General features: G+C 41.9%; 1 protein-coding gene across 1 annotated transcript; it reads left to right on the forward strand.

The window, feature by feature from the left end:
- Positions 1 to 10,370: 10,370 nt before the first annotated feature.
- Positions 10,371 to 11,354, forward strand: LOC118480381. Its single transcript, XM_035975185.1, has 3 exons — positions 10,371 to 10,651; positions 10,733 to 10,897; positions 10,965 to 11,354. Exons 2-3 carry the CDS (start codon positions 10,781 to 10,783, stop codon positions 11,310 to 11,312), a joined length of 465 nt encoding a protein of 154 aa, XP_035831078.1. The 5' UTR covers positions 10,371 to 10,651; positions 10,733 to 10,780; the 3' UTR covers positions 11,313 to 11,354.
- The last annotated feature ends 2,744 nt before the right edge of the window (positions 11,355 to 14,098 follow it).

A 14,098-nucleotide genomic window follows, 5' to 3' on the forward strand; every position in this document is an offset into this window, starting at 1 on the left:
TCAAAGTACACATATGTATACCGTTGAAATCTGAAGGTTACGTGAATCTTAAAAATCATAATCCGAATTCTGGTGGTGAAATATAAAAAATAAAAATGAAATAAAAGATAATGTGGATAATGAATTTAAAATAGGAAAGATATAACTTAATTCAATTATTAAAATAATGATTTAAATCTAATTTTTTATATAATTACAATCATACAACTATTGGGTGTCAGCCCAATGGCCACCAGCCCGCATTCTAACCCGGAGGTGGCGGGTTCGAGTCTTGCTCGTTCCCAATGCGCCTACGGTAGCGGATTTACCCCCAGACTCAGGCTTGCTGGGTGGCGGTCTGCGAGGTGGGATCACCTCGGCGGTTGGGAGGACCGTGGAATATCCCCCCCTACAATCATACCCTTAACAACTAAAAAGGAAATCAATGGTCCAGATTAGTTCACGCAGTTCACGGTGGAACCCTACCCTATATATATATATATATATATATATATATATATATATATATATATATATATCCCTACTTATGTTATGTACGGCTAATTCTTTAGTTCCTTCACCGGCTCATTGACTTCATGGAGTTAAACCATTCCATTATGTTAATGTGACAAGGCATATAATATAGGGAAATTGGATTTTAATAATTTCAACTTTAACATAACTAATCCTAACTTAGGAAATGTTTATAGACAATCTCAACTTTGAACATATTTTTCTTCAATGTGACAAGGCATATAATATAGGGAAATTGGATTTTAATAAGTTCAACTTTAAGATATTGGTCAGAATTAATCCGAACTTAGGAAATGTTTATAGACAATCTCAACTTTGAAAATATTTTTCTTCAACGATTCCATAGTAACTGAAAGTTTACAAAGTTACTTTTTAATGACGTGGACTGCTTATGTGACGAATGTGTCAAAGTTTTAATGACAAGGATTGCTTATGTGGCAAATAAGTCAAAGTTTTGATAACGTGCATTGCTTATGTGGCAAAGTTATGATGGAAAGGATTACTTATGTGGCGGTCCACGTCAGCAAAAACTCACAAGGTTTATCTTTCAGTTAGTATAGTATGAGATCGCTGTAGAATATGTTCAAAGTTTGAATTGTTGGTATACATTTTATGAGTTGGGATTATCCCGGCCATTAGGTGAAAGTTGAGATTATTATTTATTAAAATCCAAATTTCCTATATTGTATTGGCCATGTTGGATTATTAGATACCCTTGTAACCTCCTTTATCATGTTCATTCATGATGTTATGATTATGTACAAATCATAGTATCATCAAGGTTGAATTTATTCCAAATTCATTGCCTTGTTGAATCTGATCATTTCACCAAACCTCACAATTAGTCGATTACCACACTCAAGTCTCAAACAAAAACCTCCAATTTACATCAAATTAGGTAATTTCCTCCCAATTTAGCTTTACCTATTTGTGAGTTACATCTTCCAAATTCTTACAATCATGAAGGTAGATGCTCTTTACAATAAATTAGGTATCTTCCTCCCAATTTAGTTTTACCTATTTGTGAGTTACATCTTCCAAGTTCTTACAATCATGAAGGCAGATGCTCTTTAGCATATTAACAAGTTAATTCCAATTTTTTAGCCCTTATCATCAAAGTCACTAAATTACCCAAAACTTCAAATCATACATTCTTAGTCCATCACTATCAATGGCGGCCAAACTTTTACAAGTTGGAATTATTTGAGGGAAATTTTAAAGTTGGGATTATTATCGGCCAACTGGTGAAACTTAGGAATATTAAAATCCAATAACCCTATATTAAATGGTTGTTAACCTTTAAACTTATAGGTTATTGCATTTAAATAACCTCACCATTTCACTCCCTATTTTGCACTCAATCAGGGGGTATGGTCAATCACTTTAGGGTGTTTGAGTAGGTTAAAAAATAAAAAAATTGTGATTGGTTAAAAGGGGTTAGGACCCACCATTTTCTCAATCACTCTCTCTTCCCCATTTCGGTGAAAGTTCACCGATTTCCATACCCTCTCTCTTGGTCACCGCACATGTTCAAACACACGGTATAGTCACCGATCGGTGACATACCCTCCCCGCTCAAGTCCCCGAGCTCTATACCCTCCACCCTAAGGAAATGGGGGATGAGCCTAAAATATATGTATGTATTGTATGTATATATATGTGTGTGAGGGGGTTTTGTCCTCTAGTGGGACGTCTACAACGTCCGCAGGTAGGGACGCCGGCAGGGGGGGGGGAATGGGGGGTGGTGCGGCGCCGGTCCTCGATGCCCCAAAGCCGAAGCCCACACCGTGCAGTCTAATAGGTTAGTGTATTATTTTACCTGCGAATTGTAGAAAGCTAGCATAACACAACACGTGTCTTTTCGGCACATCATGATTTAATTGTTTTGGTTTTCTCTTTCGTTTGTTGTATCTAGCCAGTACCATTCCGGTATCGTAATAAACTTAACCTAAACTAATTGAATTCCCACCCCATAGGTCAGTAGGAACAATAATTTTAGTTTCACTTCTTATACTATAAAATGATATATGGTCTTTAACCAATTTAATTTGATTGTTCTCTAATAAATTGTGTTTGTTATACTTAATTTGAATCGATACCAGTTATCAAACAGTAAATCAACGATTTTTTTAAAATAGTATTTTTAAATATTATAAAATTCTTAATTTTATGGTAAAACTATTTTTATAAAAACAATAAAATATATAAATGTTATCTGAGTTTAAAAAAATAATGAAACTTGTATTAATTTAATAGTAAAGAATATTTTTTTTACCATTTTATGCATTTGTAACTCTTTATTATGTGTGATTTTGGCTACCGCCAAAATTTTAGCCATTGATATAGTGAGATCAATGATCATTTTGTAGAATTAGTGGACTTCGTGAGTTATACTAAGTGCGTGTGTAGACTGAATATAATAAAAAGTCTCAAACGTATAACAAGTGTGAGAAGCAACCAATAAATCAATCTAGGCAGTGAAGTCATATAGTTCGATACACAAGTCTAAAACGTGGGATTTGGGGATAAGTTTGGTATCGGTATCGAAAATACCGATTCCAAAATTTGTCAAATGTGGGTATTGATACCGGTATCGAAAATGCTCGGTACGGTATGGTATTTGAAGGTAAAAATAGTAAACTACCGATACCTTACCAAACTGGTACGAACCAAAAGTACCGATCCTAAAAATACCAAATAGTTCGTACCCATATAGTTCGTACCTAAATTTAATCGGTCCAATACCGAATACCATTTGGTTCCGATACCGGTTTGCCACCGGTATTTTTCGGTAAATATACCAAAATGCTCATCCCTAGTGGGATTTGCATGATGACATGCCGTTAAAAGAAATCGTGACACTCTCAAGTCGAGACGTTATAAAAACTATTTCTGTAAAAAAAATACTCGTATACGTAAGTTATTTATCTTTAAAAATGATAAACAAGATAAAAGTCCCTAGTTACACGTAAAAATTTTAATTTATGCCTTTGAAACATGTTGCTCTAATTCTATTCGATATACACTTAAAACACAAAGTAATTGGAAGCCCCACCGGCTTTGCCTTCCCCTCATCCATACTTTCACGAAGTTGCAATTTTAGTCCCTTGACTTTGATATCTTCAAAGTTTCATAAAATGGCAAATCACCCCAACTTTGTGGTAGTTTCCTTTTCAGCCCCAACTTTGTTATAGTTTCCTTCTTACCCCAAAACTTTATCAAAATTTATCTTTACCCTTTCTTAGCCCTTAAGTTTACGAAATGCAATTTTTAACCACTTAACTTTTTATTAACTTTGTAAATGCCACTTTGACCCCCTCGAGAGTTTTTGCCTTGCGATATAAACTCGAGTTAGTCAGGTCGCGTATAATACGTTATGATTGTACAATATAAATTCGATTTACGTTACGTTTTGATCCAATCGCAATACAACTATAGGATACATTGAGTTCAATCAGACACGTCAAAACGTACGTTTTCAACGCTTAAACTAATCCGTTCGATATTTGCGAAGTACCCTCGCCGCAACGCACGGGTCTTATTACTATTACTAGTTTACTAATAAAAGTAACTTACATCTATTGATAGTCTAATGAGGTAATAGATGGTTGTTCAATATAACCTTTGATAGAGAATTATTAAAATACAAGTGTAAACCGCCTACCCTCTACACATATTATGAGATCCTTTTCTCTATATAAAAATTGGTTATGTAATAAATTGGCTGGTGTTAAAACATTATTTAAAGTATGAAGAAAGGGGCAAAAAGGAAAAAAAGAAAGTTGGGCCAATCAGTCTCCACTATATATAACACCTTGAGTTTCATACTTTCATATTCACCTCAAGCCACTCTTAAAAGGTTAGTTTTTTATTGATTAGTTTTCAAACTTCTATGTGATTTTTCTATTTTATGATTATATCATATTAACACTATTAAAAAAAGGGTTGTTTTGTAACGATGTGTTCCGATAAGAACTATCATAAAGAAATATTTCAAGGGCATAAAGGTTTGTTATTTAGCAATAATAGATATTCAACAGGAAAGTTATGTTGTCAAACCTCCAATGAATTTTTTGTTTGTTGGGAAGTTTTACATATTTCATTTTCTATTATTTTCTTTAAATAATTCCATCAGAAATTAATTAGAAAAGCATCATACTTATATCATAATCGATTTGTATAATTATAATGCTAAAATCATCTTTAGCCAATTAGATTAACCAATTCATCAAATTAGCAATGTGACTCAATTTGACACATTTTGTCAAAAATCATCATATAGGAAAAAAATTGTTTGGTTGATAATGTTTCTCTTAGTTCTCAAGTAACTTTATAGTTCTTGCATGATATCTTCCCTATATAGATGTGTGTGCGCGCGCGCGTTATGTACATGAATGTTTTGGATCCTACTGGTGCAGGTTAGACGGAAGGTAGCTTTGATAACCGGAGCAGCTAGTGGTCTTGGAGAATGTACCGCAAAACTCTTTGCTGAACATCGAGCAAAAGTCATTCTCGTGGACATCCAAGACGACCTTGGTCGTATGGTATCCGAAGCCATAGGCTCAGCAAACTCGATGTTTGTTCATTGCGATGTGAGCAAAGAAGAAGATGTCAAGAACGCTATAGATACTGCAATTTCCACTTACGGAAAATTTGACATTGTTTTCAATAACGCTGGGATATCTGATCCACTAAAGCCAAGTATCATCGACAACGAAAAAACAGCCTTTGATCGTGTGATTGGTGTTAACGTCACTGGCATTTTTCTAGGGATGAAACACGCAGCAAGGGTTATGGTTCCGGTAAGATCAGGGACAATAATATCAACAGCTACTCAGCTAGCACTGTTACAAATGTGGGTGGTTGATGAAACAATGGTTAACCGGGCAGGGTTAACTCACTGATCTCGTCAAGAAGGGTTAATCCCTTCCTCTCGAGGATCGCTGGCTGGATCACCGGTGGGTTGATCTCCTGCACAAGGAAACAAACCGTGACTCGTAACAAGGAGGATGGGGTGGGGGGTGCTCCTTGTTACCACTCTCCGGCGTGAGAATCAGTAGTTTGCTTGGGAAGCAAAGTAAGATAGTAGTAGTAGTGAGAGAGTTGTGAAGAGATACCTCAAACCTAGTTTGGGGTTGGTATTTATAGCCGAGGAGTGAAGGAGGAGGTGGAAGGATAGACTGACGGCATGCTGCACCTTTGCAGGTGTGTCAGACATGTCGGCTGGGGAGACGACGCCACGTCAGTCTGTCGCTTACGTAGACCTGACAGGTGACTGCCATTGGTTCCACTTGCACTGTGGTGTCAGTCCCACTTGTTGAGCGTATAGGATGCGGTGCTAGCCGCATCGCTGCCTGCGGTAACATCTGATGTTATCGCGTCTCTTGCTTGTGATCAAGAAATACGCGAGATGCGGTGTTGGCCGCATCATCGCCCGTGGTGACTGTTGCTGTTATCCAGCTTCCTTGTATTGATAGAAGTGTTCACTGGACGCGGTGCGAGGCCGCATCGCTGTGAATACTTCCGTTTTCATACATCAGATGTGATGCTATGTCGCATCACTCTACCGTTCTCATGTTCCATGTAAGTCCTCCTTTATCACTAGATAGATTGGATTCAACCCTTGTGTCGACGCGTTCTCGCATGGGCACAAGTAGGTTGTTAGCTGGTGGGGGTTTTGATAAGGGTAATGGTCACTCGCGGTCGATGCTGACGCGAGATCTGGGACCATACCCCTTCAAGTCCCCCCAGTCTAGTGTTGCTGCCACATACAAGTTGTATGTGGGAGGAGTACTGGACTATGGTGTTTAGAAGGTAGTTTGGAGTCTGGAGAAGATCCTAGACCATGTGGATGGTCTTTTCTGTTTGTAAATCAAGCTGGAGGTCTGGAAGGGTCATTTGACGCCTCTTCCGTACCGGTGAAAATGTTTCGTCTGATGCGAAATTCTCAGCCTTTGGCTGGTTGCCACCTGTTGGTGTGCCGAACCAACTGTAGGAATTAGTTGGAGGAAGTGTACAAATTTCGAACCAATCTTTGAGATGGTGGTTGAAGGTGTGCACAAACTTCGAACCAACCTTTGAAGTGGTGAATGAAGAAGAGAGCATGTTGTTCCCATGATTGGATATCTAATGATGATTCCTTTCGTGGGGTGTTCATGTTCTTCCCATTAGCTCTCAAGTAGCCGCACGTCCTTTGCGGTTACCTCGTTGCTTGACATTGTTGGCCACGGTTGTGGGAACAACGTTGGGCACTTGCGTCATTGTTGGCCATGTTTGGTCGAACAATGTGATTTTGGATAACGGTCAAATAAACATGATCATAGGCATGGTAATGCCTATCATTGTTTATTCTATCCAACGTACAAGTAGGGTAACAAAGTATAAGCAGACTTGTTACCGCTTGTTCGATCGCTTGTTGTTCGACAAGGGCTCGTATGATCATTGGGGATCTTGTCCGCATCTCTTCCTTAGGCACCTTCCTTCACGCTCCAATACCGAGGAGTTTTTCCTTGAAGTAGTTTCGTTCCTCGATGTGGAGTTAGTTGTGGCTCTTCCGTAACAACCATTTGCGGAAGCTATGGTTATGTCCGCAGCGACTCATGAGTGTCTGCGGTTTTGCATTCCCATATTCGCTCGAAACGGGTGTGTTGTTCGGATGTGGCTCTTGAAGGTTCAGGAGTCAGGGTTGCTGATGTGCGCGCGCGTACATTCCCTTCCTTCTTCTTGTTAAAGAAGGGGTTCATGCACCCTCTGTGGTTGTGAACCGGACAGGAGGGATTTGAAGCTTGAAGAGAATGAAGGCAATGCGGTTTACCTGTATCTGAGATACGGTTCAGTCCAAAGAACAACGCTGGTTCTGAGTATCTGACACACCTGAACGGGCTCGTGTGTGTCATTTCCGCATATTCCACGTGTGCTCGTGGGTAGTGCGGAAAGGTCTTATACCCCCTTATAGTGTGGAGATATATATTTTTGCCTATTTTTAGGGGTATGTAAAAAAAACGACATGCGGTATGGGTTATGGTGCGGTATTACAGAGAAACCGCATGCCGCTTGTAATTTGATAAGGTAGTCGCTTTTTGTTGCATACGTGGCTGATCTCACGTGTGAGTTAGTGAGATCTTTCTGGCATGTGCTGAAATGAAAGGACGTTTGCACTGCCCGAGGCATTAAATGCACTGTAGCAAAGAGTGTAAACGTCTCTTATGTCAGGCGCGTGAGCGGCCACGCGCGCGTGATAACCGTCAGCGAAAACGGCGCTTGACACGTGGTGTCGCGCAATTCGTTCTTTTTGAACGTGATGATTCGTTTTCTCCTTCCGCATTAATTGCGATGGGTATATAAGGGGAAACCGTTCGTGGTTTCCCCTCACTTGTTCGAAATTTCAAAAATTTGCCGGTGAGAGAACATTTCTTTGTCTTCTCCGACGATACTTCTTGAACTTCCGGTGAGGTTGAGTTTAGTGTTTCTACTCACGTTCGTTCGTTTTTTCGACATTTCTGATGGCTGAACCATCATGTCCACATAATGTGGAAGGTGACAACCCGGAGTCTTCATCGCCGGTGGTGGCGGAGGAAGAAGAGGGGGGAGCCGCCGGTGGTGGTTTACCGGTGTTAAAGTGGACCAAGAAGTCCTTTGATCGTCTGATTCTTGATGTCCAAATGCCCCCTGAATATGGGGCCTTTTACCCATCGGAGGGTGACACCGGTGCCGATGCTCCGGCCGGTTATGTGACCATGTGGGCAGACTTTTTTGGTGACTGTAATCTCCGGTTACCTTTGACTGTTTTTGTTGTTGAGGTTTTGGAGTGGTATAAGGTCCACATTTCTCAACTGAGTCCGTTTGGTATGATCCGGATTCGAAATTTTGAATCAACCTTTCGTGCTCTTAGCATAGAGCCTACCGTTGGAGATTTCCGACGGTTTTATCAAATAACGGTGTCCTTGGGGTTCTTTTCTTTCCGTCAACGAGAGGGTAGTCCCAAACTGATGACTCCTCCCAAGGGGATGACGAAGTGGAAAATGAAGTTCTTTTACATCAAGGCTGCTGCGATTGTTGCAAATATGACGTTTCGGAATGTGACCGAGACGATCATATCAGAGACCATTGCAGTCCCTAGCATGAAGTCGGTGGAGTGGTTTCCGCAGTTGCAGACCATTGAGTCGGTGAAGCTGAGCAACACACAGTTGTGGGTGTTGCGCATGATGCTGACAAGGAGGAACAAGAAGTCAAAACCCGTGGTGCGGGAGAAAAGTGGTGGTACGTACTTTTCATTTGTTTAACTTTCTTATCCCCGTATGCGTTACTGACTTGTGCGTTTGCTATCAGAGGATGCTCCCTTATGGAGGATGTTTGCCCCGGATTTCCAGGGTCAGGTTGAAACAGTTGTTTGTGCGGATGGCGAGGAGGAGTTTAATGTTATCATTCGAGATAACTTCCGGGTGCCTACTGAGGCCGCATTGGCAGTTGAGTTGCCGCGGGGCAAAGGTATATTTAGAAATCCTTTTTTCTTGTGATAACAATAATGGTTGCACTGACTCACCTCTTGGATGGTTTTCATGCAGGTGATCTTGGGGCCTTAGGGGACGCTGACGCGAAGGGTGTGCCTAAGAGGCAAACGGTGAAAGGCGTGCGCTTTCGCCAGAAGAAAATACCAGAGGTCACTGTTGTGCCTCATCTGGTGCCGCAGGCGGCAGGTATCTCTCACTCTTCTTTCCGTAGATACTTGGATTATGTGATAGTATCTGATACCCTTGAGGGTTTGGGTACAGCTGCGGGCTCGCAGTCTGGTGCTGGGAAGAGGCAAGTAGAAGAGACGGCCGCTGGTGCCGGTGGGCCGAAACGTCGGAGGTTGCAGTCTAAGAGGACTGGTCCAACACCAAAGAAACCTGCGGGTACTGTTGGTAAGTGTTGTATAGCTTGTCTCAAGTGTTATGTACAACTTGTGTTTTGATAGCTATTTGACTTTGTTTTGCAGAGCTTCAAGATAAAGATTTTTCTATCTTTGATGCTCCGGAGTCACCCCCGCATGCCACGGGTGCGGGTGTAACTGAGGAACCTTCGACACCTCCTGTCGAGGTGGTGCCTGAGTCAACCGTGCGAACGGAGGGTACCGCGGAGAAGGTTGCGACCCAGATTTTCGATACCGTTGATTCCTCCAACAATCTAATCTTTCCCAAAGAAGGTGATAATTTGGATCTACGGTTTTCGGATTCTGTGACAAAATTCTGATGCGGAGGCGCAGAAGACTGATGATGAGCCGCAGAAGTCTTCTGCTGGTGTGAAGGTTACCGGTTCGGGTACCGGTGGTGCGGGTTATGATGGGTCTCCGATTCAGCCTGGGGAGTCTGAATTGGAGTATTATTACCGCACGTATACCCAGGGTCGAAGTACTGTGTATCACCGACCCCCCTGGACTGTTATGCAGGGGGATGATATTTCCAATGACCCTTCTGCGTGTAAGGAGATTCTGGGTGGTCTGGGCACCCCCTTTGAAGTTGAACGTGCCCGTGCCGCCCCCCGTGAGCTGCGCATCAATCAACTTTCCACCATGCTAGTAGGAAGTTCCATAGTGGCGAACGCCATTTTGGAATACTACAAGGTGTTAGGCCGCAGAGAGGAGGAAGCTGCTCGCATGCGGACCGAAGCGGAAGAGTTGGTCAAGGCTGCTCGTGCGGGTGCGGAGCAGCTTGAGAAGGATAGAGATGCGTTTGAGAAGCAGAAACAGACCTCGGAGTGGGCTGCCACTGCTCAGCTGAAACAGGTTCGTACTCTTGCCAAACTCTTTTCTGATGAACGCAAGAGTTGGAACGAAAAGTTGTCCAATGAGCGCAAGAAGTGGAATGAATCTTGGGCTAAGCAGAATGACAATCTGTTTCGTGCTCGGCAGGAGTTGACGAACGCCAAGGCAGCGAACGTTGCCTTGGGCAAAGAGAAAGCTGCAGCTGAGGCGATTGCGGTTAAAGCGCAGCAGGCGGAGGCCGGGGCCATAAAGGCGTTTGAAGAGGCCAAGGAAGCCGGGGCGCGTGCTGCGAAGGCCCTGGAGGAGGCCGAAGAGAGGGAGAGCCTTTCTTCCAAGGCTCTTGAAGAGGCGAATGCTGAGCGCGTTCGTTTGGATAAAGTTGTTGCCAGCCTTCAGGTATGACTTGTTACCTTTGTTTTATATTTCCCTGCTTTTTGAGAATGTTTACTGAGTAAACTGTTTTCTGCTCTTTGACAGGCTGAGGTTCAGACCCGGGAGGTCGCGGTCACTGACCTCACAGCCCGCATGACTGCAGCGGAAGAGCGGGCCAATGTTGCCGTTGAGGCCAGAGATGCTCTGACCTCTTCGTTTAACCAACTGGAGGCTGACCGTGAATGGATGCGGAGGCATGGTATCGCGCATGTAAGTATGTTGTGATGTCTGTGCCAAAAGTTGACCATATGCTGACTTTATTATCCTTGTGTTACAGATTGTTCAGGCCATTATGGATGCTCCTGAAACCGCAGCTGGTTTGGACTTGGTCAAGCAGCGTGCTCGTGACGCTGGTTTTAAGGCTGGTTATAGCCGCTGCATTGGTCATATGAATATTATGTCCAAGGGCGGTTATACTGAAGAGCGGTCTGGGTTCCATGGTGTGGATACCGAGTCGCTTCTTGACGCGGCCGTAGCCTCCTTTTACGATACGTCCCTTTCTTGCGTGGAGGAATTGGACGACTGTTTAGAGGCTGCGGACTATGTAGATCGGCTGCGGATGCTCTATGCCGATGCGGAAGAGGAAGATCCCGCTGGTGGTGCTGGAACCAGTGGTACAAAATAGGGTTTAGGTTGGCTAGTGTGCCCCCTTTTTGTCTTCCTCTTGTATATGATAGGAACTTTATGTAAATCCATTAAGCATCGCGTGGGTGCTTGAACTTTTTGAATATAAAGTTTTTTGTTCAACTTGTACAAGTGTTTTTAATTCTTGCATGTTTGAACGTATGTATGCAAATCTCTACCCATTGTGAGTGGGGTCGAGTGTACTCCATACTGTTGCGGTATGAGTACGCGTCAATTCCGTTATTTACCCCGTTAGGGTTTTAGAATTGTGTAAGCTTTGTAAAAACTTATATAACCGGAACTCTACCCATTTGTGAATGGGGTCAAGTATACTCCATACCTTTGTCGTATGAGTACGCGTCAATTCCATTGTTTGTGCTTTTAAAATCGTGTTAGTGTTAACAAAAACTTGTTTATCCGGCCGGATAAATATGCAAGTCTTTTTGCCTTTTGCTGGCCTATTACAATATTTGTGTGTGGTTACCACTTTGTATGGGTATCGCGAATGAAGATTTTGCCAATCTGTTTTTGGGATACCGCAAAGTGGACACGCATTTGTAATAGTAGTAACAAACAATAATGTATAAAATTGCTTATTTATTTGTTTGCCAATGGCCTGCGGCCCGATATGTTACATAGAAAATGTAGGAACATGGCTTACATATAACAGCGTCGAAGTTGTTGTGCGTTCCATGTTCGTGCGATAGGTTCGCCTTCTAACGTTTGTAATTTGTATGCGCCTTTCCCTAAGACCTCTTTGATGAGGTAGGGTCCTTCCCACTTGGGGGCAAGTTTGCCTGGGCGCTCAGCATTAGATGCTTCGTTGTCACACCCCGATTTCCACGTGTCTCACCGGTGGGCCCGGTGGGGGATTACCGTGACGATGTTGGCAACAATATAGTCAAACCACACAATTATATAATGCACAGCGGAAGCATAAGATAAATATATAAACTTCAACCTCTGATTATAATATCAAATGTATTACAGGGTTGAATATATCCACAGTGGATCGTAATTAAACATAAAGTATTGTTCCATCAGATACTGCAATCAAGCTTGCGAGACTTATCCCGACGCTAGGGAGCTAATACCAGCCAATTTACGTTTAGGTACCTGCACTTAATCTTTTTGGGGAAAATACGTCAGTTTACACTGGTAAATACATTCAACTGACACATTTGAAAATGTTTATTAAAATTGATTTGAATGCACAAGGCACAAACTCTTTCATAACTTGGGAAAATTCATAATGATCTTGTGAACGTTTTACATGTTCTTTTATGCGTTCAGTAGCCCGGGTCGTGCCGGGTTAAAGATTTATAGACACACCACGTTTGCGTAAAACCGTAGTATAAAAACCAACGGCTACGTCTTTTAATTTAATGTCGACACTTTATACCGGGTGTACGCCTACACCGGGATGTCGATGGTCGTGGCCATTTCGTAAAATGATGCCAAGGATATCCGGGACAACGGTCATTAAACCCCCCAAAGGCTTATAAGCAACAAAACTGTTTAAATGAGCAGATCATATTTAATCAATTAACCACCTCAGCGATGGAATTATATAATGCTCAATCAAGCGGTATTAATATACCGTAACCCAAGCCCATATAGGGGAAATAAGTCAAAAGTATTTACCTTTGCAAGTATATTCCTTAATTTAGATCAAGTCACCGATAGCTTTTACTGGGGCTCCTAATCTGGAACGAAGGTTTTAATTAACCTCTTAGAATCCTAACGGTCCTTATATTAGCCGTAGCTTAAACCGGTTGATTCCGATACATAGATATGGTTTAATCGCGCGAAAGGCGAAAACCGAGAATGGAGTATGATTTGGACCCAACAAGTTCAGTGACTTGTTTTATATGGGTTTATAGTTCATACTCTGGATTTTGGGGTTCAAATAATATAATTTGACCCATATCGGCTATTGCACGAAAACTAGTTCCATGAGCCGTACCGTGTGCGCAAATAGGCGAAACGGTTAACCATAAGTGTCCTACGCTTATTTCCTAAGTCAATCTGCCTTAAAAGTATTTTGGTATCAGTAGGATACCTTCCGTAATGCCCGTAATGAGTTTAAGTTGTTTATACACCCCGTAGGGGTTTTTCGGTCATTTTAAAGACTTTTAAAGAGCTTTTCGGGTTCTACAGGAAATCTGAGTTTCCCGAACAGTTTATAAAGTTTAAAATACTTTATTTATTATTTAAAATCAGTGGCAACTGGAATCGGGCCAAAAGACCTTGTAGAACTCCCGTTTTGGCCAAAAAGGGCATATTCGGTATTTACCGAACCGTAGCCATAACCGCAGGTTATGAGCAAGGTAAAAATTATTAAAAATCTCTAAAATTCCCAAAATATTATTTTACCACAGTGGGTAAAAGTTTTGGTGTCAAAAACTTGAGTTAGATGGGCGTTATGCTAATTGCGCCGTTAATTACAAAACTTTCTTAAAAGTGCGCCTTTTAGCATAACTCTCATTCTAGACCTCGGATTGACGTGAAACTTTTAAGGACATGCTTATAATTTAATAAGCAAGGTTCTGGTCCGTTCACGTGTCCGAAATCCTCATTTTATTTTCAAAAGGCCGTTACGGTCAACTTTTAGGCGTTTAACGGAAATGCGTAAAAGACTCGGATAACTCATGAACCGATCACAGAGGTTTATACCATCATGTAACCTGGTCCTAAGAGTGTCCTAAGGCATATCTATACCTCACTAAAACGGGTCAGAACTGAAGTCAAAGCAAAAGTCAAACTTTTGCGACTTTCGGCTCCGAA

The sequence above is a fragment of the Helianthus annuus genome, chromosome 1 (assembly GCF_002127325.2).
Source record: "Helianthus annuus cultivar XRQ/B chromosome 1, HanXRQr2.0-SUNRISE, whole genome shotgun sequence".
NCBI classification, from domain to species: Eukaryota; Viridiplantae; Streptophyta; class Magnoliopsida; order Asterales; family Asteraceae; genus Helianthus; species Helianthus annuus.

Coding starts and splice junctions, on each gene's coding strand:
- LOC118480381 (XM_035975185.1), top strand. CDS start 10,781: ATGACTGCAGCGGAAGAGCGGGCCAATGTTGCCGTTGAGGCCAGAGAT. Junction 10,898..10,964: donor GGAGGCATGGTATCGCGCAT/GTAAGTATGTTG, acceptor CTTGTGTTACAG/ATTGTTCAGGCCATTATGGA.